The following is a 27,396-nucleotide window of genomic DNA, read 5'->3' on the forward strand; positions in this document are numbered from 1 at the left end:
TCTGAAGACATAAACAGGATTGTTTGACGAAACAATTGTAATGGACTAAGTTAATACCTAAGGTTTTAAAAATAAAAAAACATATATATGCTACAAATGCTCCCGATCTTGGGTTGAGCCTATTTGGAAGTGATAAACAAACTGCCACTAGCGTATTAAACGATGCTCTTTGTGTAAACAAATAGAGCTTAGGCGTTTGGACAATGTTTGAACATTGTTAATTCACATGCCCATCTTAGCAGCAGCCGATTAGTGTAATAGTTTGGAGCACCAACTGTTGTCTAGGTGGTCGAGTGTCAAACTTGGATTGAGTTAGTTGCTAGTCTAGCTGCACTGATGAGCTATGATGCAGCGAAACAGTACTGTATGTGGCTGGCATATGTGTGTGTGAAAGAGATAGCATATAAAGAAGTTATGTTGTCTGATTTTTTTTTACATAGCTTTTTTTTTTACATAGCTTTTTTTTTACATAGCTTCTTTTTTTACATAGCTTCTTTTTTTACATAGCTTTTTTTTTACATAGCTTTTTTTTTACATAGCTTTCTTTTTTACATAGCTTTTTTTTTTTACATAGCTTTTTTTTTTTACATAGCTTTTTTTTTACATAGCTTTTTTTTACATAGCTTTTTTTTTACATAGCTTTCTTTTTACATAGCTTTCTTTTTACATAGCTTTCTTTTTAAATAGCTTTCTTTTTACATAGCTTTCTTTTTACATAGCTTTCTTTTTACATAGCTTTCTTTTTACATAGCTTTCTTTTTACATAGCTTTCTTTTTGCATAGCTTTCTTTTTACATAGCTTTCTTTTTACATAGCTTTCTTTTTACATAGCTTTTCTTTTTTTTACATAGCTTTTCTTTTTTTTACATAGCTTTTCTTTCTTTTTTTTTACATAGCTTTTCTTTCTTTTTTTTTACATAGATTTTCTTTTTTTTACATAGCTTTTCTTTCTTTTTTTTTACATAGCTTTTCTTTCTTTTTTTTACATAGCTTTTCTTTCTTTTTTTTTACATAGCTTTTCTTTCTTTTTTTTTACATAGCTTTTCTTTCTTTTTTTTACATAGCTTTTCTTTCTTTTTTTTACATAGCTTTTCTTTCTTTTTTTTACATAGATTTTCTTTTTTTTACATAGATTTTCTTTTTTTTTACATAGCTTTTCTTTTTTTTTTTTACATAGCTTTTCTTTTTTTTTTTTACATAGCTTTTCTTTCTTTTTTTTTACATAGCTTTTCTTTCTTTTTTTTTACATAGCTTTTCTTTCTTTTTTTTTACATAGCTTTTCTTTCTTTTTTTTACATAGCTTTTCTTTCTTTTTTTTACATAGCTTTTCTTTCTTTTTTTTACATAGCTTTTCTTTTTTTTACATAGCTTTTCTTTTTTTTACATAGCTTTTCTTTCTTTTTTTTTACATAGCTTTTCTTTTTTTTTTACATAGCTTCTTTTCTTTTCTTTTTTTTTTTTACATAGCTTCTTTTCTTTTTTTTTTTCCATGTCGTATTTTTATAGAATTTTGACACTAAAATTTATTTGTTACACATTTTTATAATTCACTATTTTTAAATAAATTACTAATTGATTTTTATTAATGAAAAATGTTTAATTTTAGAACTTACGCTTGTTCATATTAACACACATACATTATTATAATCATATTAACACACATACGTTATTATAATCATATTAACACGCATACGTTATTATAATCATATTAACACGCATACGTTATTATAATCATATTAACACGCATACGTTATTATAATCATATTAACACGCATACGTTATTATAATCATATTAACACGCATACGTTATTATAATCATATTAACACGCATACGTTATTATAATCATATCAACACGCATACGTTATTATAATCATATCAACACGCATACGTTATTATAATCATATCAACACGCATACGTTATTATAATCATATCAACACGCATACGTTATTATAATCATATCAACACGCATACGTTATTATAATCATATCAACACGCATACGTTATTATAATCATATCAACACGCATACGTTATTATAATCATATCAACACGCATACGTTATTATAATCATATCAACACGCATACGTTATTATAATCATATCAACACGCATACGTTATTATAATCATATCAACACGCATACGTTATTATAATCATATCAACACGCATACGTTATTATAATCATATCAACACGCATACGTTATTATAATCATATCAACACGCATACGTTATTATAATCATATCAACACGCATACGTTATTATAATCATATCAACACGCATACGTTATTATAATCATATCAACACGCATACGTTATTATAATCATATCAACACGCATACGTTATTATAATCATATCAACACGCATACGTTATTATAATCATATCAACACGCATACGTTATTATAATCATATCAACACGCATACGTTATTATAATCATATCAACACGCATACATTATTATAACATATTGGAAAACGAAACTACATCAAAGGGAGAGCACTCTCAAATTCTTTAGTTCTTGTCCAGGATTGCCAGATTGGCTTTTTTCAAGTCGAATTTTGCAAATTTGGCCTTTTTGAAGAAAAGGAGCAGTTTAGCCTTTCAAAAAAATTATATTTGGCTTTTTTCAAAGCAAAACATACGAAGGAACATGCAGAATATTATATAGAAGAATTTTTATTAAAAAATTTTTTTAATTTAAGAAATCCTGTTTATTCATATTAAGAAGCACACACACTGTTTGATCAGTAATTTTATGAAATCTAATCTAACAATCCATACACCAAATAGTTTGTAGTACATTTTGAAATAATCAAAAACAATTCATAGTTAAGAAAATGGATCCATAGTATCAGGTTGACAAGGAAGTTCTTGCAGTTTTTAACTTTTAAATTCAGATTACAAGAAATGTTCTCAACCACCAATAGGTATGGTTAATGAGGCATTACCTCAAAGTACTTTGTTCAAACTCCTTAGCTTAACGTTCACAGGGAACATGAATTAGAACAGATAAATCGAGGGCATTGCTGCGAGGAAGGTGGGCTCTCTCTACCGTGCTAGAAAGTTACTTACGCCTGAAAGTATCTTGTACCTCTATAAGGCCATCATTCGCCCATGTATGGAGTATTGTTGCCACATTTAGGCTGGTGCATCTGCTACTAGTCTCTTAATCCTGGACAGGGTTTAAAAGAGTCGCCAATCTGATAGGTCCTGAACTGTCATCTAAACTTCAGCCTCTGTCCCATCGACAATATGTTGCGTCCCTCTGCCTGTTTTACAAGTATTTTAATGATGATTGTTCTGACAAACTACAAGCACTTGTACCTCCTTGATGTGAATACTCCCAACAAGCAGCAAAATCCCACCCCGACACAGTAGAGATCCCCAGATGCCAGAAAGTCTTCTACTCGAATAGTTTCTTCCCCAGAACTGCTAGACTTTGGAATTCCCTTCTGGGTTCCTGCTTTCCCGACTGTACTGACATGCAGAAGTTCAAGTGTAATGTGAACAGATATCTTGTTGCTCAACTCCCTTCATAGTATCCTTGTAATTATGTCCCAGATAGTAGCCCCCCTACATCAAAGTGGCACAGTGCCTTGTTTGGGGTGAAAAGACAAAAAAAAAAAAAAAAAAAGATGAAAATATCTCGGCTCAAGCAAAAATTCATTGATCAAAATAAACACCATCAGAATCAACACACGTTTGCCAACGCAAAACAAGTGTATTTATGCCAGTAACGTAAAAATCTTGCGTTCTGGTGGCGGTGAAGTCAGTGAAGGCGTTTTTTATATCGCTTAGGTTTTTGAAGCATTTCTCACGCAGAAAGTTGTCAAGATTCTTGAAAAGGTGGTAGTCAGTAGATGGGAGGTCTGGAGAGTATGGTGGATGAGGCAGTTTTGTAGCCCAATATGTTAAACTTCTGCAGGGTCAGGTTAGCAAAATACGGTTGGGCATTGTCGTGGAGGAGAATTGTGCCTTTTCTGTTGACTAATGCGGAGTGTTGTCGAAGTTTCTGATGCATTTCATCCAACTGTTGACAGTACTTCACCGACGTAATGGTTTGGCCTGCATTCAAAAAAAGCTGTAATGGATGAGACCAGTCGCAGACCACCAAACAGTCAGCATCACCTTCTTTTGGTGCAACTCTGGCTTCGGGAAATGTTGTGGCGCCGAGTCGGCATCTAACCACTGAGCTAAGCATTGCCGGTTATCGTAAAGAACCCACTTTTCACTGCAAGTCACAACCTGGTTGAGACACCGGTCATTCTTGTTGCGTAAAAGAAAGAAAAATGACACTTCATAATTATTTTTGGTTGTCATTCAATTCGTAAGGTACCGATTTATCCAATTTTTTGTCTTTCCAATCTCTACGTCTAATTTAGCAGATGCTGTGTGACTTGTCTGGTTATACTAATTTGGATTTCATCTGCAAGTTGATTTAGATTAGTCAATGTTTGCATGAAACCATTTTCAATCCTTCTAAATATTTCAATATTTTGAGCATCGTCAGTAAGAGATATTGACCTAGTCTTTCTAAGCATAGAACTAAATTGTATCAATTCTATTTATCAATACCATAGTACCTTTAATGCACGTACGTGTATCACAGTTTCCAGATCATACATTATTCGATCGGGGGATCCTATTTATTAAAAAGGAGGATAGAAAGCGAACATTAAAATATTAGTATATAAATACGCTAATTTAATGTTCGTAGTATGTTATTACCGCACATCTTCCTTTTTAATAAATAGGATCTATAAATTTTAGTTTTACTGGTAGTTTAAAATCAAATATTTATTATTTCAGTATTACTATCAGCAGTGGAAGATTTTGCTTTAGACAAAATCAAATAAAATTATAATTAAAAGAATCGTTTTTGGCATTGGAAAATAGGTACAAATTTTTCCCGATTTTGATACCGATTCCGATACTCTCAAAATCCCGTTTTTTTTTTTTGTTTTTTTTTTTATTTCCCCCGCCCTAGTACAAAGATATTTTTCTGCAATATGACAGTATCTGAATTAATAACTAGGCTTTTTTTCTTTTTTTTTTTTTATCTGTGTTCATATCTAGATATCCAACCAGGATTCACAGAAGCTTTATTTCATGAGTGCCCATGGTTCCTTTTCTAACCAATACAATGACCCATATTTCAGCAACATCAATGTTTTTTTTTTTAAGATATGTCATTAGTCATTAAGATTGACGTATCTTTCAGATATTACACCTACTCTGTGATGTATATTGGCACGACCGAGGTCTTAATTTTCAGTATATTGTGAAAATTTTGAGTGGAAGGATACAATCTTAAAACTTTCTCACATTTTTTTGAAATTGGGTTTTAAAATATCTTGCATTTTGTTGAAATTGGGCCTTAAGATATCTTACATTTTGTTGAAATTGGGCCTTAAAATATCTTACATTTTGTTGAAATTGGGCCTTAAGATATCTTACATTTTGTTGAAATTGGGCCTTAAGATATCTTACATTTTGTTGAAATTGGGCCTTAAGATATCTTACATTTTGTTGAAATTGGGCCTTAAGATATCTTACATTTTGTTGAAATTGGGCCTTAAAATATCTTACATTTTGTTGAAATTGGGCCTTAAGATATCTTACATTTTGTTGAAATTGGGCCTTAAGACATCTTACATTTTGTTGAAATTGGGCCTTAAATTTTTCTGTTTCATAGAATTGAAACTTTACTAAAAATGTTACTTTCAGTGAAGAAACAACCGTGGAATTTCCTAAGGCCACTGCTGGTATAAATAAATGCGGGGGGGGGGGGGGGGCACAGGATAAAAGTTATGTAATCTCTTAAGTTTGACTATATTGCTGCAGTGACAGACCTCTTTTTCCTGTGTACCTCTTCCAGAAACATATAAACTAGCAGGGCTACCCGGCATTGCCCTGGATGAAAGAATAGCATGAAATAAGATTTTAATAAAGTTTGTTTAATATATCAATTCAGGTAAATACTCTATATAAAAAATATGGATTGGTTCTAAATATATAAAGTATAAATCAATGCTATCGTGATCCTGTAAAATCAAACTGGTGCTACCAGATTAGGCTGTCTGAAGATACCGGCTTCTTGACCTAAAATGCACCAAACATTGATATTATTTTTTTTTCTTTCGCTTTTGCTGAACTCAATCATGTTCTATAAAAACTGATTTTCTTCTACACAAAACAACCAAACCAAACACCATGAATAAATATTTGAAAATATAAGGAACCTGAGACATAAAATCTTTTTTTCCAAAGTGATGAGATTCGACATTAAATAACCTGAAAAAGTGTTGATGTGCCGTGAAACAAATCAAGCTTATACGATTAAGTAAATCTTTAAAATTAATTTTAGTATTAAATAATATTGTATTTAAGAGATTTTTCAGGAAATAAATTAAAGAGGGAAAAATATTGAACACTAGAGATGCACAGAAGCGTTTAAGAAGTCTACGAAAAAAAATTTTTTTTTTTTTTTACTAGATATGCGTTTATAATCTGTTTATTGAAATTTTCCAAATTTACATTTTGCGTCATCAATATTAAGTTTGATTCTAAGGTTTTATTAACCTAGAAATAAATATTTGACGTTTTTTTAAACGTACATAAGTTAGTATTAGGAGAATAAAAATTGAACCTTAGTTTGTTTGTTTTTTCTTTCTTTTTCCTTTTTTTTCTTTTTCCTTTTCTTTTTCCTTTTTTTTCTTTTTCCTTTTTTTTCTTTTTCCTTTTTCTTTCTTTTTCCTTTTTTTTCTTTTTCCTTTTTCTTTCTTTTTCCTTTTTTTTTTCTTTTTCCTTTTTTTTTCTTTTTCCTTTTTCTTTCTTTTTCCTTTTTCTTTCTTTTTCCTTTTTCTTTCTTTTTCCTTTTTCTTTCTTTTTCCTTTTTCTTTCCTTTTCCTTTTTCTTTCCTTTTCCTTTTTCTTTCCTTTTCCTTTTTCTTTCCTTTTCCTTTTTCTTTACTTTTCCTTTTTCCTTTTCCTTTTCCTTTTTCCTTTTTCTTTTTTCTTTTTCCTTTTTCTTTTTCCTTTTTCTTTTTCCTTTTTTTTCTTTTCCTTTTTTTTCTTTTCCTTTTTTTTCTTTTCCTTTTTTTCTTTTCCTTTTTTTCTTTTCCTTTTTTTTCTTTTCCTTTTTTTTCTTTTCCTTTTTTTTCTTTTCCTTTTTTCTTTTCCTTTTTTTCTTTTTTTCTTTTTCTTTCTTTCTTTTTCCTTTTTTCTTTCTTTTTCCTTTTTCTTTCTTTTTCTCAGTCGTGTAACTATCACTTCCCTTATTTTGTCCTTTAGTCTGCATATTCCATGGACAATGTTCCTGACAAAGAGAGAGGAATTACTATTTTATTTTGAGGGGTCAGAATCTATCCATCTAATTGTTAGCTAGTTTTTTAATTTAAAGTAGGAATTTATTTTTATTTATTCACTTTTTAGTTCCTTATATCAAGTAGGTTTATGCCTTGTCTGGAGTGATTTCCATAATATGCGAAGGTAGTTCCAAAAGTAAAACCTTTTTTATTTTTATTACTTTTTATTTATTTATTTTTTTCCAACTAAAACAGTTAAAGACCTATGAAGACGGGAATGGTACCATTAAAACAAGCGACTTCTTGTCCTCCAGAATTTATTTTTCTACATAGTCACCATAATTCTCAATGCACTTTTTTTGCTAAGAATTCAATGACGCATCTCTGCTTCTGATGCACGTCTATGACAGTGGTTGTTTTCTTAGTCTCACACTGTCAATATCTGCAATAGAGACAAACTTTCAGGTCATAAATGCATAAGTTCAGTCATCATAATGCAATTTGCAATCCTCTCTGGTCAATTCGGGAAAATAAAAGGCATTACTTTTAGAATACCCCTCATCTCTCTCTCTCTCTCTCTTATAATTTATTTATATAAACATTGATGGCTACATATGTGCATACATGTTTCTGTAATCACCCGTTATTGGGGAGACTACGCCTTCAGGCTTAAAATTTCTCTCAAAAACTCTATCTGTCTATCTATCTATCTACCTATATATATATCTGTGGAAATATACTTTATTTCCTTATAATCTAATCCTTATTTAAGAAGCTCAATGTAATTACAGAGCAATATAATGAATGAATGAATGACATGTCTATATTCCAAAGTTCATGATGTTAACCATTAAAGGAATAAATTGTAAGATGGTCAACATCATGAACTTTTGAATATAAACTGTCATTCATTCATTTTATATATATATATATATATATATATATATATATATATTTTAAATTACAACGAGCACTTTCTTTTCATGTATTTTAATTAAATTAGTAATTTTACTATTACATTAAAATACACTCTGCTCTTTAGACTATTGTTCTAATCTCCTTTTTATATATATATATATATATATATATATATATATATATAAGTTAAAAGAAGCAAAACAACCAAAACGTCGGTTAGCTATATCACTATAAATTTATTTCAGCTCTACATATACTAGTAGTGAATCTTGAACTAAGCTGGTTGTGTAACGTTGCATCAACAAACCAGCATATACAAATAAATAAGAATCAGTCGGCATTTTTTTTTTTTTTTTTTTTTTTAAACTGAAGTTTTTATTACGGTTTGCTCTCCTTTCTCAACATTACTTCAAGGCCATCACTACCACAAGTAATCTGTCCTGACACGCATTTCTCTTTTTTTTTCTTTTTTTTTTTTCCAATCGCATGCCAGCTGTAGCCAGCCATTTTCTCCCCTTTGACTTTACACGTCCATTTTCTTTGATGTGCACTTTGCTTCTCTCCAGAGCACGTGGTGCCTTTTTTTTTTTTCTCTTTTCTTGTCACACTCACTTCCTAATTTGTATAGACACACTCTTTGGCTGTTGTTAATCTCTTCGCAAGCCAGCCATCTTTTGCTGCTGCTGTTATTTTCCTCACACGCTTATCATATGCACTATATTACAGTTGTAGCTTAACTGAAGAGTAATACTAGGATAGCATGACGGTTCTTCAGTTACAGCCTACTCATTTGTCGACTATCTACTACTTGTAGAGCTGAAATAAATTTGAGATATGGCTGACTTGGTTGTTTTTCCTTTACACATGGAGTTCTCTTACTCAAGATTTCCTACAAAAATTACTCTCTTTACAGACCGAATACACAGTGTATATATATATATATATATATATATATATATATATATATAAAATTGTACAGAAGATCAGAAAACATTGGTACCATCGGTTTCAATGTTTTTCTGACCTTCTGTACAATTTTAAATAAATATTAAGCTCTTATATTGAAAAGGTTTTTCTTTGTAATCGAGCACTTTATTGGAATTCTTTCCCAAAAAACTGAACAAATAATATATATATATATATATGTATGTATGTATGTATGTAATATTGTAGTTTGCTTGAAGCATTGTTAATGGATAAAAGGTGTTTTTGAAGGCTTACAATGAAGGAATATACAATCGTTGTGAGCAGATAAATGAATAAATTTTTATTTACTTGATTGGGGTTTTTTTTTTTTTGTCCTTCTAAAAATATGTGTCTAGAAAACATAATCCAGACAAAAACATAGCCGTCAAAATTTTAGCAAATGATAGGGGTCAAGGAAACCTCAGATTAAAAGGATCAATACTGATTGAAAAATTAAAACTAGAAATTAATAGTAAAACAGAAAAATCGAACATATTTCTAATAAAGACACAGGCTAATTACTTCCCTTATAGGGTCTCAGTGATAATTCATACAACAACAACAACAAAATAAACAAATAGAATTACCTCCCTTAACAGCTAACAGAATCTAAACGAATGAATGAATATAATTTTCCCTTTGATTTAACCATGTTTTAATTTAGAATTACTTCCCCTTGATCAGAAAATCTATAGATTTGTAAAAAATAGAATTACCTCCCCTTAACAATTAACGCAATTAATTTAAACTTTAGAGCGTTTGAATTTAAGAGAATTTAAACACAAAAGCCACTTTATAATTGACAGCCTAGAGACTGGATATATGTTTCTCCACTGAAGATGAGTTATACACCCGAAAGGACCTATGGAATAAATACCATCCACAGTTGAAAAAAAGAAAAGAAAAAAACTATCAGGAAAATAAAAAAAATATTATTGAATTATCTATTTATCTGCTCACGACTGTACATTCCTGCATCATAAGCCTTCAAAAACACCTATATATATATATATATATATATATATATATATATATATATATTGTAACGATTCCAATATTTTTCCTGATTCTGATATAATTTCCAATTCTGATTATTTATAAATCTCTAAATATTTAACTATATAGTTATTTTTCCCTGATTTCTGTAAACAAACACATGTTAAATGTGCAAATATTTTCTCAAACGTAAAAAATACACTTTTAGAGGATTATTTCTAGATTTTAGTTTTATTGGTATTTTAAAATCAATAAATATTTATGTTATTATTACTACCAGCAGTGGAAGATTTTGTTTTAAACACACTTAAATTAAAAAAGACTAATCGTTTTTGGCATCAAGAAATAGGTACAAACTTTCCCATAACAATACCTCAAAAACGTTTTTTCTGATTCCAATTAATCATCTCAACACTCAAAATATATATATATATATATATATATATATATATATATATATATATATTGCAGAGTTGTGAATTTATTTTTTATGCTTATTTTTATTTTATTTTTTTGTGCACTTGAGGGTTTTATTTGAATTTAATTTAAACCAGCTAAGTTGATCTTTTTTTTTCTTTTTTTTAAATGGCTGACACTATAACTATCATGTTGGTGCTATCACAGTTATCTGCCCTTGTCCCCCTCCCGTTTCCTTCTCCTCATCCTCCTACTCTGTCTAAAACAATCAACAGATCTTGCACACACGTTTTGCTTTTACAACTTCACTCTTTTTTAATGTATTTGCTAGATTTTTTCTTTGCTCTTTGATATGACAGAGGCGCATGTTTATCCAGATTTTATATTAAGTGTGTCTCAGATTCTGGGTGAGCAACGTTTCACACCTGGAAGTGTTGCCATCTTGTTCTTTTTATTCAAAAAACTTTATCACAGCTAAAACCAGTTTGGATTAGGTAACATACCTTATGGAGGAAGGTAAGGAGGATTCATAGTTGGGTGGTAGAGGAGAGGAAATATTCAAGTTAAAAAAATTAATTTTCGTTAAAATTACTATTTAATAGATCTGTGAATAAATGTATATATGAGGTGCCTTCCAGACATTTTTTTGTACAGGCATTTAAAATTGTCTTAGACTCTTGAAAATTCAGTATGTTATTGCTGTACATCTTACGGGGATGACTAACTAATTTTTATGATTTCAGGTTCAAATAAACAGCTACAGCAGGAATTGGAATACACCCTACTAAAGCCTGATTGTCACAGCTGGTGAATTCCAAAAATGTAATCTGGACGTATGGACACTTTACAAGAACTATATGCAATAAAATTCTGCTTTAAACTTGGAAAAAATGCCACACAAACGTATGGAATGCTTCAGACTGTTTTTGGACCATCTTGCATGAATTGAGCATCAGTTTTTTGAGTGGCATAAGAGATTTTAGGAAGGCAACAAGTCTGTGATAGATAAGTGTGGGAGGAGTAAGAAAGTCAGAACACCAGAGTTGATTGGCCAAATAAAGAATTTCATGGATATGGACCGTCATGTGTCTATAGAGACAATAAGTGCACAGTGTCGGAACTGTACACACAATTATTTGTGAGGAATGAAAATGCAGATTTGCGCGAAATTCGTCCCAAGGATGCTCCATCCTCGTCACAGACTATTTGACCAAAATAGGCATCAAGACATTTTTTCACCCTCCTTGTAGTTCAGACCTTGCTCCCTATGACTTTTGGTTATTCCCTAAGCTCAAGGAAAACCTTAGAGGCTGTCATTATGTGACAATTAAGATTAAAGAGGTCATGATGATGGTCATTGACATGTTGCGACAACTTCTGAAAAGCCCCATGGAAATCCTCTTGTGTGACCCTCGTCACAGCATCTTGGTCAAATAGTCTGTGACAAGGATGGAGCACCTTGGAATAAACTTTGTGCAAATTCTTCAGTTCCTCGCGAATAATTGTGTGTACAGTTCCCACACTGACATCAAACTGTGCACTTATTATCTCTGTAGACAGATGACGGTCCTTATCCGTGTAATTCTCTATTTGGCCAATCAACTCTGGTGTTCTGACTTCCTTACTCCTCCTACACCTTTCATCATCCCTCACAGACTCCCTGCCTTCCTTGAATCTCTTATGCCACTCAAAAACTGATGCTAAATTCATGCAAGATGGTCCAAAAGCAGTCGGAAGCATTCCATACGTTTCTGTGGCATTTTTTTCAAGTTTTAAACAAAATTTTATTGCATATCGTTCTTAAGTGTCCTCATGTCCTGATTGCATTTTTGAAATTCACCAGCTGTGACAATCAGGCTTTAGTAGGGTGTATTCTAATTCCTGCTGTAGCTGTTTATTTTAACCTGAAATCATAAAAATTGGTCAGTCATCTCCGTAGGATGTATAGCAATAACATACTAAATTTTCAAGAGTCGACAACCATTCTAAATGCGTGTACAAAAAAAATCTGGGAGCTTATTGAAGTGTGTGTGTGTGTGTGTGTGTGTGTGTGTGTGTGTGTGTGTGTATATATATATATATGACTAACGTAATGAACATTTAAATTAAAATGTTTAAAATTCAACGCTATTTCACACGGTTAATGGTAGCCGAATGGTTACGGTCTCCGCTAATCGAGCCAGAGATGTCTCGTGTCGCGGGGTTCGAAGCATTCGGCTGGTGTTAATCGTGACACCCTGCACTGAAGAATCCCGAAAGGATGAAACACTAGTGTCTGTAGGTATTTAATTATTAAAGTAAAAAAATAATTATATATATATATATATAATCGGAAAATTATTTATGGAAAAAATCATTTATTTAGGCATCAAGAATTCAACATTAACAACCAATCAGTGTACAATCATTTCTGCGGTGATACAAAAAAAAATTTAGTTGTACGATCGTTTCTTAGATGACATTAAAAAAAACCTGTTTGAACATCGTCTCATCATGAGCACAGGGATTAAACATCAAATAAAATCTTTAAATGCATAATCAACACCAAAGTGAGGAAACAAAACTATTTAATAGCAAAGCAACGTTATAGGCTAAAAAGGGGCAAATAGGATCTATTTAGAGAAATACTTATATGGCTATATCAGACGATTATAAATACTATTTAAAAATGTAAGCGAACATATCAAAAGATTATACAAGAAATTAAGATTATAGACTGAAAAGAGGTAAAATAATCGACTTAGAGAAACGGTTATCATGGCGACATCAGGCAAGTAATTGTTTAAACAAAAGGTTAGAATAATTTTTTGTACATTTCAAGTACCAAATATAAAGTGGAAAAAGTGACAAATTGTAGAGATTGAAGTAATTTAAAAGGAAAATCATGTTATTTTTTATATATATATATATTAAACTAGCCTGGGTGCTCGACGTTGCTCGGGTGTTTGGGTGGTAGTGTTACAGAGACAGACAGAGAGAGGGGAGAGGGGAGAGGAGAGTAAACGTGGAGGTAGAAACGTTTACCAGAACTGAAGGTTAGCTGACCAAATTACGTATGTATGACGTGATCAGCAGATCGGTGAGATTTGATTTGAGCTTTGAAGAAGACGGACGTTTTTCCGTGGTCTCCCCCTCTTAACTGGGGAGGGGGGAGACGAACGCTGACGTGTGTGAAGAAGAACCACACAAGCAGATTTCACTTCCACCTGCTGCAGGACCTCTGGGGAAAGTGAAATAAAAAACTATAAAACACATTCATCGTCTTGGAGTGATAAATCTTCGTCAAACAGGTATCAAGTCTCCCTCCAGGATGAGAAATTTCCAGATGGTCCGTTTTGAAGAAGCAGAGGTAGGTTCAGAAATTACATGTCACACACACGATTCCCTTTATGATAATCAAACACACAACCATTTATATTAGAGATAATCACACGGAATCTTTGATGTTATATAGTGTATACACCCAAACGTAAAAAGTGCCCCTCAATGATTTAAATGGCGCCCCTAAATGAAGAACTCGATGATAACGAATATATAACAGTAGTAGGGTTAGGGTTAGGCAGGCAAGCTCAAACCCATACCTTGAAGGAAGAAAAGACCGTTAAAAAAAAAAAAAAAAAAATGAAGTCTGTCGTTGTGTCCATCGTCAAACCAGAAATGCTAGTCAATCGAAAAGAGGGGATGATTTTCGAAAATATCAGAAAAAAAGCGACCCCTCCTTTTAGAAAAGTGCCCAGTTGAGGGTGAAGGAATGAATGTTTTTAGCCAAGTTTTCAATATTTGTCGTCTGAAGGGTCGAACTTCAAAACAAAACTGATCTTGTGGAAATCTGTCACCTCTGTCGAAAGTTTTAGGCAAACATACATACATACATCCATACATTTAAACAGACAGGTGAGATTTATATTATAGACTAGCAGGGCTACCCGGCGTTGCTCGGGACCGTATAAACAATGAAAAAACAAAAGCAGATATTGAACATATGTTTTATTCTTAGGGGAGAGGAATCTTTCATCTCAAGTTTTAGCGTTACAAACAAACATTTGTCTTTTATATATATAGATAATGACAGGTTTTTTGGGGGCCCCCCTCGAAGATAACTGATCAGTTGACCAACTTCTAGTGGTCCGTTTGATGTGAAATTTCGATATTTGTCATCCGGGTGATGGGGCTTCGATATGATACCAAATTTGTCAAGTTTGGTTCCGTCTTTCAAAAGTTTTAGCGTTACAAACAAACATACATACACACAGACGTTTGGCTTTTATATATATAGACTAGCAGGGCTACCCGGCGTTGCTCGGGACCGTATAAACAATGAAAAAACAAAAGCAGATATTGAACATATGTTTTATTCTTAGGGGAGAGGAATCTTTCATCTCAAGTTTTAGCGTTACAAACAAACATTTGTCTTTTATATGTATAGATAATGACAGGTTTTTTGGGGGCCCCCCTCGAAGATAACTGATCAGTTGACCAACTTCTAGTGGTCCGTTTGACGTGAAATTTCGATATTTGTCATCCGGGTGATGGGGCTTCGATATGATACCAAATTTGTCAAGTTTGGTTCCGTCTTTCAAAAGTTTTAGCGTTACAAACAAACATACATACATACACACAGACGTTTGGCTTTTATATATATAGAAGATAGAAGATGATGACAGGTTTTTGGAGGGCCCCCCTTGAAGTAAACTGATCAGTTGACCTACTTCTAGTGATCCGTTTGACGTGAAATTTCGTTATTTGTCATCCGGGTGATGGGGCTTCAATATGATAGCAAATTTGTCAAGTTTGGTTGTGTCTGTCCAAAGTTTTAGCGTTACATACAAACCTACATACACACAGATGTTTGGGATTTGGGGGCCCCCCCTTGAAGAAAACTGATCAGTTGACCCACTTTTATTGGTCTGCTTGACGTGAAATTTCGATATTTATCATCCGGGTTATGGGGCTTCAATATGATACCACATTTGTCAACTCTGGTTGTGTCTGTCAAAAGTTTTAGCGTTACAAACAAACATACATGCACACAGACGTTTGAGATTTATATATATAGATGATGTTTTAAAAATTGATCATGTATTTTTTAATATCACAATATAAAATTAGAGATATAGGATTTGAGAATGCAATTTTGTGTAATATAGCGGAGAAGCACTATATATTAAATCCTTGAACTTTTTTTTTTTCTTAGTAAATCATAAAAATTGGTGAATTAGAAAATTTCAGTGAAATTTTCTAATTCACCAATTTTTATGATTTTATTTATTTTTTTTATTTTTTTATTTTTTTTTTTTTTGTGTTATTTAGCATCTTTTTAATTAAACTATAATTGTTGGATGCTTTTTAATTTATTATTCAAGATAAAATATTATTTAAAAAAAATTTTTTTTTTTTTTTTTTTTTTTTTTTAATTTTATTGCTCAAAGCTTAAACTCTTTCACTCCCATACCTGTATGCCATAGAGATTAATCCTTTCTTATTAGCTAGTCTTGACTTTAGCCCCTCCCCCCCCTCAAACGTCATTATATGAATTCTCCAACTGTGTGATCCCCTTCGAACTTTACCCTGTTCCCACAAAACTCTGACCTTTGATAATCCCGGCTTTTTTTTATTTATTTCAATTGAGTGAATCTGCCTTTTAGATTATTTTACACCTTTTTGTCTTTTCTTTCTTTTAATTTTTTGCAGATTGTTTTCAAATTTGATTTTAAAATGTTTTTTTTCTTTGTTTAAACTAATAAAAACTGTTTACATTCTTAGTAAATATTTGAGCCTTCTCTTCAAGAAATCATGTTCAATCTTTGAATACAGTTTGAACAAATATAAATAAAAAAAAAAATAAAAAAACATGTGTCCAAGCCAAACTGGTAAATTTGAGCAACAACCTATTCTTATCTTAACTTGTTATTAAACAAGTTATATAGTCAAGGGCGACCAGAAGGCTCCCTTTTCCATTACCCACTAGACCAAGGTGTAAAGAAAGGTGTCACTCCTTTTCCAGAGTCATTTCACCTAATTTACATAGTCTGAATATAATCGGTTCAACAGGGTCAGAGTCATTTTTGACAAGGCCATGACCTTGTACCTGTCCTACTGAGGGATGGTTCTATGCAATTCTAGGAGGTCCAAACTCCCAGGCTTTATCCTCCCTTTTTGAGAAGGGGTTAGTTTCTTGCTAATCATCATTGGGGAATGCCAATGAGACTGCTCAGGCATTTCCTTTTTTTTTGTTTGACAAAATGTACACACCTTGTGTGCTGGATTTTTCGTCCCCCCATCTTCCAATCTTGTCTCACGTCTTTTTTTGGGAGGGAGATTAATACCTACTCCACTTACCCTTGATCCTCACTGCTGAGTGCTTAGCAAAGGGTCATCGAGTGTTATTTTGTAAAGTATTTGATATGACTCGGTCTCATGGGCCATTAGCAAAGAATCATACCATTTTTGCACCCATCGATTTTTACATTTACATGAGATTATACAATCTCAACAACATTGCCAAACTTAGTACTGCTGATCCCAGATTTATGCAATCTCTAACACAGGGATGCAATATTACGGTGATGGGACAGGGGTTGGAGCTTAGTGACAGTGCAGGATCTATTAAATTGGAGACTTTTTTTTTTTAACCGTGTCTAAGAGAGAGAGTAGTGGCAGATGCACCAGCCCAGATGTGACAACAATACTCTATGAATGGACAAATGGTGGTCTTGTACAGATACTGGCAGGTATGCATAGTTTTTTAGCACAGTAAAAAGAGATTACCTTTGCAGCACCCTTGGCAATATCTTTCTTGTGTTCCAGTTTATGTTATCTGTGAATGTTAAGCCAAGTAGCTTGAACTTATCTGACATAAAGATTAGATAAAGTTTGATTAGGGGCACCTGAAGACAGTTAAAGTTTATATCTGGGAAAATATTGTGAAAATAACATCTAGGAAGAGATAGTCAAGAATAATAGTCCGAATAAAGCAAATAATACCAACGATTTATCCCCATCTAAAAAAAAAAAAAAAAAAAAAATTCTGAAACAAAAGAAACCTTTGTCGTGTCTTTGTATTTGTGCATAAAACAGTCTGACAATTGAACATGATTTCTTGAACATGGATCTTTTGGGGAAAAAATTTACTAAAAATGAATCCGCATTTATTAGAATCTTTGCACATTTTGCAGTTAAGACAACAAAACATAAAAGGGATGAAAAAAAAATAAATAAATACAAGGGGCGTTCCAAAATAATGCCTCCTATTATTTTATTCGGCCTGAATGTATAAGACGGGATTGCAAATGGCATTGTTATGATGACTGAACTTATGCATTCATGACCTGAAAGTTTCTTCTCTCTGTTGCAAATATTGATGGAGAAACTCTAAGAAAGCGATTCCTATCATGGACGTGCATCAGAAGCGGAGATATGTCATTGAATTCCTGGTAAATGCGCATGAAAAATTGTGCTGATTACGTAGAAAAATAAATTGAAGTAAAAAAGAAAGTCGCTCGTTTTAATGGTTCTACTCCTGTCTTTTTAACTCTTAACTTTTTGAGTTATAAAGAAAAAAGGAAGCTGTATTTTTGGAACTAGCTCCATATATAAGAAAATAAATGTTACCAAAGGCAAGATAAGTTATTCTTCTACATACTTGGATTTTTTTTTTTTTTTTTTTTTTTTTTGTGTTCTGACTTATTTTTTAAACGTTTATTTCCTTTGAAACAAAAGAGGTGTGGAACGGGGGAGGAAAAAACTAATGGCTTCACTAGTCATTAGGGTCCTCGATAATTGCTTAAAAATCAAAAATTAAACAAAATATTGGTAGAACATTGCATGATTGATGATGTTTATTGGCTGTATTTCTACCAGCATCTGTTAAATTTTTATTTTTAAACAATTATCTAGGCTCCCCAGATGACTGCCTAATATTAGCCTTTTTTTTTTTTTTTTTTTTTTTTTTTTTTTTTTTTTTTTTTTCTATTTCTAACTTTGGTAACATTTATTTGTTATGTATGTTTTTTTTTTTGTTTTTTTTTAATACTTTTTCGTTTTTGTCTTATCTGCAAAATGTCCGAAACTTTTTGCCCGTTAACCGTTTTCTTTTTACACTTTGCATGTATATTTTTTATTTGTTGATCACTTTTTAATGTCATGAGTTTATATTTGAATATTTGAATTATCGTGTGATTTTTCTTTAAACGGTGATTACTGCTCCAAACCAGTTTTCAGGTGACAATCATTAAAACTGATTTGCCAAAATTAATTTTATTTTTGCTAATTTCCACTTTCCGTGAAACTGTCTTCCTTTGAAGAAATATCGCAAGTGCAGCCAGCCTTTATTTAGCTACTGTTTAAATATCATAGACTTGATTGCTCTATGTTTAAAACATTATACAAACGAAAACAATTCACTAATTTAATTCTTTAGCAACGACAAATTAATTTTATAATTACTCGTTTTTTTTGGGGGGGGGGTTCTTCGTTGCTTGCATCTCTAATTTCATTTGATTCGTACGACGTTTTTAAGATGGAATATGCAACAATGTGAATAGGATTCAAAACTGTTTTTTATGAATGAAAAGTAATATACGATTTGAAGTGCTATTCTGTGATAGATTAATCAGCATAAAATTATATGGGAATAAAAATACATTATTAGGAAAAAAGAAACCGAAGTACCTTTGGTGCATTTTTTTTTTTTTTTTTTTTTTTTTTTTTTTTGTATGTGTGCATACACAGGGTAGCTCACTTTAAAAGTAGCCCAGAAAATGTAGTAGAGAGTAGGAACACATACTTTTATTGTTTAAACTAGCGGGGGTACCCGGCATTGTCCGGGTGTTTGGAGGTGTCTGTTGAGCAAAAAAAAAAAAAAAAAAAGATGTTAGTAGGCAGGCAGGTTCGAACCCGTGACGCGAAGGCAGAAAAGAAAGTGAAAGAAAACGTTAACTTTTACCGCTACGCCACGAAGCCATAGGAAGTGGAAAGCGTTCAAATTTAACGATGTCAATCAAAAAGTTGACTTGCAGAAACGAACGTTGGCTGGAGGCCTGTTCAGCTTTGTTTCCCCACGATGTTGGGGAAAACCACCTCTTCCCCCCCTCCAAGAAGGGGGGGCTCTCCAAATGAATAGCAATTGTTTGATATTTAGGATTTTCCCCACATTGATCAGAGGTAATTGCTTTTCTGGAGGTCCCGGCTGAGGAGGCTGGCAACTGACGTTCACTGCTATTAGTTTCGCTTTTATACAAAAAACACCAACAAACACGCGAGAGGATGCAATAGCGTGAATTTTATAAAAGTCAATCAAAGTAAATGTAGACACAACGTCCCTTCACAAATTGTAGATATTATAATCTAGGGAGTATATAAGAAGTTCTAAAACATAGTAACCCCCCCCCCTAGAATCCCCTGCGAAAAAAGCCTTTCTGGATGTACAAAAATGCACGCAGCCGTATTGTCTTTTATATCTATACTAGCAGGGTTACCTGGTGTTGCCCGGGTGTTTGGCGGTGTGTGTGTGTGGGGGGGGGGGGAACAATCCTTTTTTTTTTTTTAAACAAAAAACGTGGGCTGGGTGTTTAGAGGTGTAAAAGAAAAACAAAAGTTTTAGTAGGAAGGTAGGCTCGAACCCGAAGCCTTGACGCGAACGTGGAAACGAAAGGGAAAAACCCCCAGACACCTAACCATTTAAGTCGCGTGATATTTGACCTTATTACGGTCAAACATGACACGATTTGCGCTGCAAGCTAGTTTCTGTTTCCACACTTGTTTTGAGCTCAAATCAAGTTATTAAGTTAGATCCGTGTCCAAGGAAACTATATCTAAAATTTCAAGTGTTTAGACTCAAAATTGTCGGAGGAGTTTGGTAGAGTTCTGAAAGGTCAAATCGTTGAACGTTGACCCCTTAACAGCCAAATGTCTGGCCGAAAACCGATCATATCGATTTTCCCAAATCTCAGTACCCTGTATATCAAATTTCGAGTCTGTAGACTAAAAATTGACAGAGTTATTGCGTAGGAAAATGCACACACACACGTTCACTTATATATATATATATATATATATATATATATATATATATATACACACACACACACACACATACTAGGTGGGGGAGGTTTGGGGGTTGGTAAAATAACAGTTGAGAGAGGTGTTAAAAAAATGGTAGTGGGGCGGGGGTCAAAGCAACAATAGGCAGCCTATGCGGAGAGATAGTCGTTAATATATTTAAAAAGATATGAAAAAATTTATTTATATTTATTTATTTTTTATTTTTATTTATTTATTTTTTTTTTAACAAATATGTCTTATAATTCAAATTTGGATGTGTAACTGAAATAAAATGAATGTATTTTTGTCATGCAATCTATCGACTGATTATATGTATTAATTATCATAGGTGTTTTTTATGGTGTGAGAGAGTTAACCTGTGTCTAAGATTAAATTATTTTGTTTTAATAGAAGTTTACTTATTAATGGCGATGCTTGAATTTGCGATAAATGCTGATTCGACGGAGACTTGAACCAGCACTTATCACAAATTACAACTTTCATATTTTTTATAGTAGCAGTTTCTATAAGTTAAAAAAATAAAATGATTTGGTGCCCTCAGCTAGAATCGAAACTAAAACATTTAACTTTCCAGCGGTATTCACCACGATATGACCTAAAGAAAGATGGAAACTTTGAAAAATTGAAAATCTTACCACTCATCCATAGCCCTTGAGCCCCTAGAGGAGCATAGGCCATCTACAACTTTTGTAGATGTTTTTGTAACAAGGAGTTCTTTTTACAGGGTGAGGGTGCTGGCCCCACGCCCAACCTTCCCAGAAGGTACATACAGCACCTAGCCTTCCCAAATGGTCACCCATCTGGTACTGGCCAGGCTTAACTTCGGTGATCTGGTGAGAACCGGTGTGTCAACATGATTGTGCCGGACTTACGATCTTAATGTGTAAATATATATTTGTGCATGAATATAGAGGGGTGCTTTAAGTCAACTTACGCCTGTGGAACTCTGTTCCGTCTGCCTGCTTCCCACCTGACTACAACTTGGATGTGTTCAAGTCGAACGTTAACAAATTCCTAATGAACCACCCCCTTAAGTAAACACTTCATCAAATCTCCACACTAACGTAATGTACTTGTAATAACCCTTATCCCTGAGTGGCTTCTGGGCCTTGATAAGTGGTGACCACTGTGTAAAAAAAAAAAAAAAAAAGTTCTAATGTTTCAATTCTTGATCCCCTTAGCAGCTATTTTTACTTGCTAAAAACCAAATAGAATTTGTTCCACGGGTCCGAATCTGTTGTTTCCGGGTTAAAGACTATTGTTTTTTTTTTGTTTTTTTTTTTTTTTGTTTTTTTTTGTTTTTTTTGTTGTTTTTTTTCTTCTCCTCCTCCCACCAAATAATATTTTTCATTTTACTGAACAGGTTTTTGTCACACCCCTCTCTCCATTTGTGACGTCGTTTTATTTTTTGTGTGAGGGAGTGATCCTTAAAATTGTTTTTCAGAAACGTAAGTCAACTGTGGAAATAATTTCAATGTTTATTGAAAATTAAACCTATCTTAAAAATAATAAATTTCAGGAAAAATATCTATGATGTACATACCTGTCATGGAACAAAGATATCATATTCCAAAAATCATGTAAATTGATCGAGTTTTTTTTTCATATATATATATATATAGAGAGAGAGAGAGAATAAATGACAGTTATATTCCAAAATTCATGATGTTGACCATTTTATAATTTATTCCTTTAATTCAGTTGACTTATACAATTCTTGACAGTATCTGGTTCGTAGCGCAAAATCAATCACTTAATTATTATATCAATCAGTGAATTAAGCCATATTGCCATATTGAATTCAATGTGGCATAATTGAAAAATAAAAAGGTATTTGCAGCTTCTCTTCCAATTTTCAGATTTTAATCATGTCAAATCACACTTCAATTCCTTTTGACGGATTGATGGTTACTATTTCTTCTGATGAGTTATGGGCAAAATAGATTCATTGATTGATATAATAATCGATTGATTTTGTGCTACGAAACAGATACTGTCAAGAATTGTAAAAGTCAACTGAATTAAAGGAATAAATTAAGGAATTTTGGAATATAACTTTTTGTCATTTATTCTCTATATTGCTCTGTAATTACATTGAGCTTCTTAAATAAGGATTGATATATTATGAGAAAATGTATTTCTACAGAAAAATATAACATTTTTTACAATTTTTAGCGATTTTAATAGTAAATTGTATCAATTACAAGGCTGATTTTGATGTCGGTAGTTCAAATTGAGTTATCTTCTCCTTATTTATATAAAACATGGATCAAAACACTGTCTTAGTCAAAAAATTTGTTTTTAGGTCTAAAAAAAATACTTTATCAATTTATATGATTTTTGGAATATGACATCGTTTCATGACAAGTACATACATCATACAGTTTTGAATTTTTTTAATATTTTTTGTATTTTTGTCTGAAGATAGGTTTAATTCTAAGTAAGCACTATAATTTGTTATCAAAAAAACTAAATTTGAAAAATCTTTTTCTTTTTCATGTAGGGTGGACGTCGTAGAATTCCCCAGCCTTACCACACCCATAACCGCAAGGAGAGACAGGCTGACCATACTTACCAGATGTCGAGGTGGACCCCGTATGTTAAGGACATTATGGAGGTAGGGAAGCACATGTTTTTCTATACGCATAGTGTTTGGAAATTAGGAAATTTTGTAAGAATTGGGAGCCAGATTCTATTCTGTATTTTATCATGTGATATCAAGTGAATTGTAACTAGAAAGTTCTGATGTTTGAAAAGAAGTTTGAGAAGATCATTTGCCGAAACTTTTTGAATATAACAACTAAAATGAGAATAGTAGTCCGAATACGATAAAATAGCAGGACCTGTGGAAATTCCACGGAATTAGAAATATATTTAATCGAAAAATAAAATAAAGAGTTTTCTAGATTGTGCAAAAAATTAATTTTTGGACAGCAACACCAATGTTACATATGCATGGCAGGGAAGGGGATGGTGTCTGCTTATTCCGAGTCAATGTTCATATTTACGGCACATCAGCCCTGTGGGGCGCGGGGTATAAAATAAAAGCAGAACGTACCTTGGTATATCTTCAGATCTCTTGACAGTGTTGGCTACCCTGGAACAAAAGCTCGCAAGTTTCATTCTTTTTTTTTTTTCTTTTTTATTACATTTTCACCCCAAACAAGACGCATTGCCACTTTGGTGTAGGGGGCTACTATCAGGGGCAGCAACTACTGGGGCACTATGTTGGGATTTGGGCAGCAAGATGTCTGTTCACGTTGCACTTGAACTTCTGCATGTCAGTACAGTTAGAGAAACAGGAACCTGGAATGGAATTCCAGAGTCTAGCGGTTCTGAGGAAGAAACTACTGGAGTAGAAAGATCTTTTACATCTAGGGATCTCTACTGTGTGGGGGTGGGATTTAGCTGCCTGTCGGGTTTGTCAAGGGTGTCTATGTCATGGGGGCACAAGTGTCTGCAGTTCGTCAGAGCATTCACCATTAAAATACTTGTAGAACAGGCAGAGGGATGCAACGTTTCATTGATGGGACAGAGGCTGAAGCTTAGATGCCAGTTTAGGGACTATCAGATTGGCGACTCTTTTTTTAACCTTGTCTAGGAGCGAGAGACTAGTAGCAGATGCACCAGCCCAAATGTGACAACAATACTCCATACATGGGCGAATGGTGGCCTTATAGAGGTACAGGATACTTTCAGGTGTCAGTAGTTTTCTAGCACGGTAGAGAGAGCCTACCTTTTTTGCAGCGGCCCTGGCAATGTTTTGACAATTGGAACTTTATTCCTTTCATGGTCCAATGTCATGTCCCTGTCCTCTGACCATCCTTAGAAGGATGGTGGGAATTTCCCTGTTGATTCATCTTCCATATATTAGCTACCTCTCATCGCTTCCACGAGAATTTTCATCATCACACATCGTCATGTTCTCTCACCTGACACCCATTAATCCTTATCCTTAAGTGGCCTCTAGACCTTGATAAGCAGTGACCTTCTATAAATATAAAAGCGAAAATATATGTATGTATGTGTGTTCGCTTTTTCTGTGTGTCTACAAAAGGCTTCTTTCATGGAAGCGGTCGATCGGTTCACAACTTTTTAAAACTTTTTATATCACATAGAAATCGTAATATCTCACAGTTAACAACGAAGCTCGCTTGTCTATTTAATTTGCTCAATTATAAATATATAGATAAATATTCAATATTTGTCGCTCGCCGCTGTGTGGGTTAGTCTTTTTCCTATAACATCTTGGGGGGTAGGAAAAAAAAGCGTTCAGCAGTAAATGAAATCCCGCAGTCAAACTTGACCTCATTAACTCATTAAAACGAGCACCGGCTAAATCCAAGTAATTAAATAAATTCAAACGTGTTTCCGTAAGCATCTCGCGATGGGGCAATGGTTAACGTCGCACTTTTTTTTTTGTTTTTTTTTCACAACTTTGCCTCAACGGTTCGGGTTTGATCCTCATATTACTTTTTTTTTTTTTTACCCCCCCCCCCCACCACCACCACACACACACCTCCAAACACCCGGGCAACGCCGGGTACCCGTCGCTAGTATAGTATATAAAAAAGTTATATAGAATATCACCATTTAAATATGGCAAAAGCATTAGAATTTTAAGTTTTAGAGCAGCCATATATTATAGGAAAATGTAACCTTGAGATTTCACTTTCTAGTATTAAGAGTTTTTACCTAATTCATCAAAGGGGGGAATACTCAATATCATATTTGCTTTGGTCATTAATTATACTTCAACATTTATTTATGATGTGAGAATACTTAGTATAATGGATAGGTCATATCTAAATCAAAATCTTATTAGTTAAGACATGTCTGTCGGACTCATAGACTCTAAAGATTGTAAACTCTCTCAACCGAACTCCCCACGCACGTGTGCTCCTCTCTTTTATATTGGACATGGGGGTGTGTGGGCGTGATTTCCAACCGGATGCACCTGCAGCCAAACACGTTTACAACACGTTAGGGTGGTATCGTCAAGTTTGATGACCCCCCATCGCGCACCCAATGACATCCCATGCTAATCGCGCTATTCAGGTCATGGACTGCATGACACTAATATCATGCAGCAAATGCGTTTTCATTTTTATGTAAATAGTGTCCATTGTATTTTAAATATAGAACTGACCCAAATAAGATGAAATAATAAGTATTAATACATATGCAAAATGTAATATTGTGCTACATAGTTCAATATAAATATTAAAATTGTATTGTAAGAGAGAATCTTTAATTTATTCCTTCAGTCCAGCACTTGTTGGCTGATAATATTTTTATTTTTTGCCCTGTTTCTTTGGAGTGAGCCCTTTTTTACGTAATGTTTTACTGACTTCTTCCTTCAGTAAAGAACTGCTTCATGACAAAATTACAAGTTCCTTACTTGTGCTATTACTACAATGATGATTTATTATTATTATTATTATGATATTGGAATAGGAGCCTACATCAAAGAACCGTCATTCTTATGTTCTTGTCCAATGTTGTCAGTGGTTCTGAATATAACCTTAAACTATATCCGATGGTGAGGCACCAGCTTTGGGGAGTGTAGAGCCACCCCTTAATCGCCATTGCTCCCCAGTCCACTCTGACCCCAACTATGGGTTAAATAGAAACCGACTTTAAAAAAAAAATAAATATATTCTATTAAAAAATTTTTCTTCAAAATAACTGGATTTGGCATTAAATAACCTGAAAAGGGTTGATATGCCATAAAAAAAAAAACAACCAACCCACCAATGTTTTTCCTTTTTTTTTTTTTTTTTTTTTCCCCCCCTTTTTTTCTTTTTCCTTTTTTCTTTTTCCTTTTTTCTTTTTCCTTTTTTCTTTTTCCTTTTTTCCTTTTTTTTCCTTTTTTTTTTCTTTTTCCTTTTTTCCTTTTTTTCTTTTTTTCCTTTTTTTTCTTTTTTTCTTTTTCCTTTTTTCCTTTTTCCTTTTTTCCTTTTTTTCTTTTTTCCTTTTCCTTTTTTTCTTTTTTCTTTTTTTTCCTTTTTTTCTTTTTTCCTTTTTTTCCTTTTTTCTTTTTTCCTTTCCTTTTTTATCCTTTTTTTCCTCCTTTTTTCCTTTCTTTTATTCCTTTCTTGTTTTCCTTTCTTTCTTGTTTTCCTTCCTTTCTTGTTTTCCTTCCTTTCTTGTTTTCCTTTTTTTTCCTTTTTTTTCTTTAAATGATTTCACCTTCAAAAGTTTTCCTTTAATCAAAATGTTTCTTTGGAGTGATCCCTTTTTTTTAAATTTTTTTATTGCGCCAAATCTGGGGGTAATTGCGATAACTAAAAAAAAGAAAAGGACAGTCACTCTCATATTCTTGTCCAATGTTGCCAGATTGGCATTTTTTAAGCCAAATTTCACAAATTTGGCTTTTTTTTTTTCTTTTTTTTTTTTTTTAATCATTGGACCTTCCAAAATTGTATTTGTACTTTATTCAAAGTGTAAAAATTAACCAAGAAAGGAACAAGCAGATGATGATATAGATGATTTAAAGGTGCCTCATTCCAACTAGATAGGGCCTAAGTTCGGAAAGATGCACCTGAAGAAGGTTGGAGGTTACATCGGCAGAAACGTTGTGAATATGACACCCAAGACAAGCATAGTACTTGGAATAAGACGTAATATTTAATTCACTTGCTAATAAGGAATGTAATTTTTAAGCTTGTTCCACTCAGCTGTTAATGAAGAAGTTTACTTGTGCGGAAATGCGCAAAACTTGTCGGATTATTT

General features: G+C 33.0%; 1 protein-coding gene across 8 annotated transcripts in view; it reads left to right on the forward strand.

Annotated features, from left to right (window-relative positions):
• Window positions 1–27,396, forward strand: part of LOC145268824 (syntaxin-binding protein 1-like) — a 381,121-nt gene that overhangs the window by 345,760 nt on the left and 7,965 nt on the right. For all 8 annotated transcript variants that reach the window (XM_080124472.1, XM_080124475.1, XM_080124467.1 and 5 more), the window contains one exon: window positions 23,165–23,278. In XM_080124472.1, coding sequence (XP_079980598.1) covers window positions 23,165–23,278 — 114 coding nt within the window. The remainder of the gene's footprint in view (window positions 1–23,164; window positions 23,279–27,396) is intronic.

This window comes from Euprymna scolopes, chromosome 44 (assembly GCF_053919585.1).
Source record: "Euprymna scolopes isolate OS-2025 chromosome 44, ASM5391958v1, whole genome shotgun sequence".
In the NCBI taxonomy this organism is placed as follows: domain Eukaryota; kingdom Metazoa; phylum Mollusca; class Cephalopoda; order Sepiida; family Sepiolidae; genus Euprymna; species Euprymna scolopes.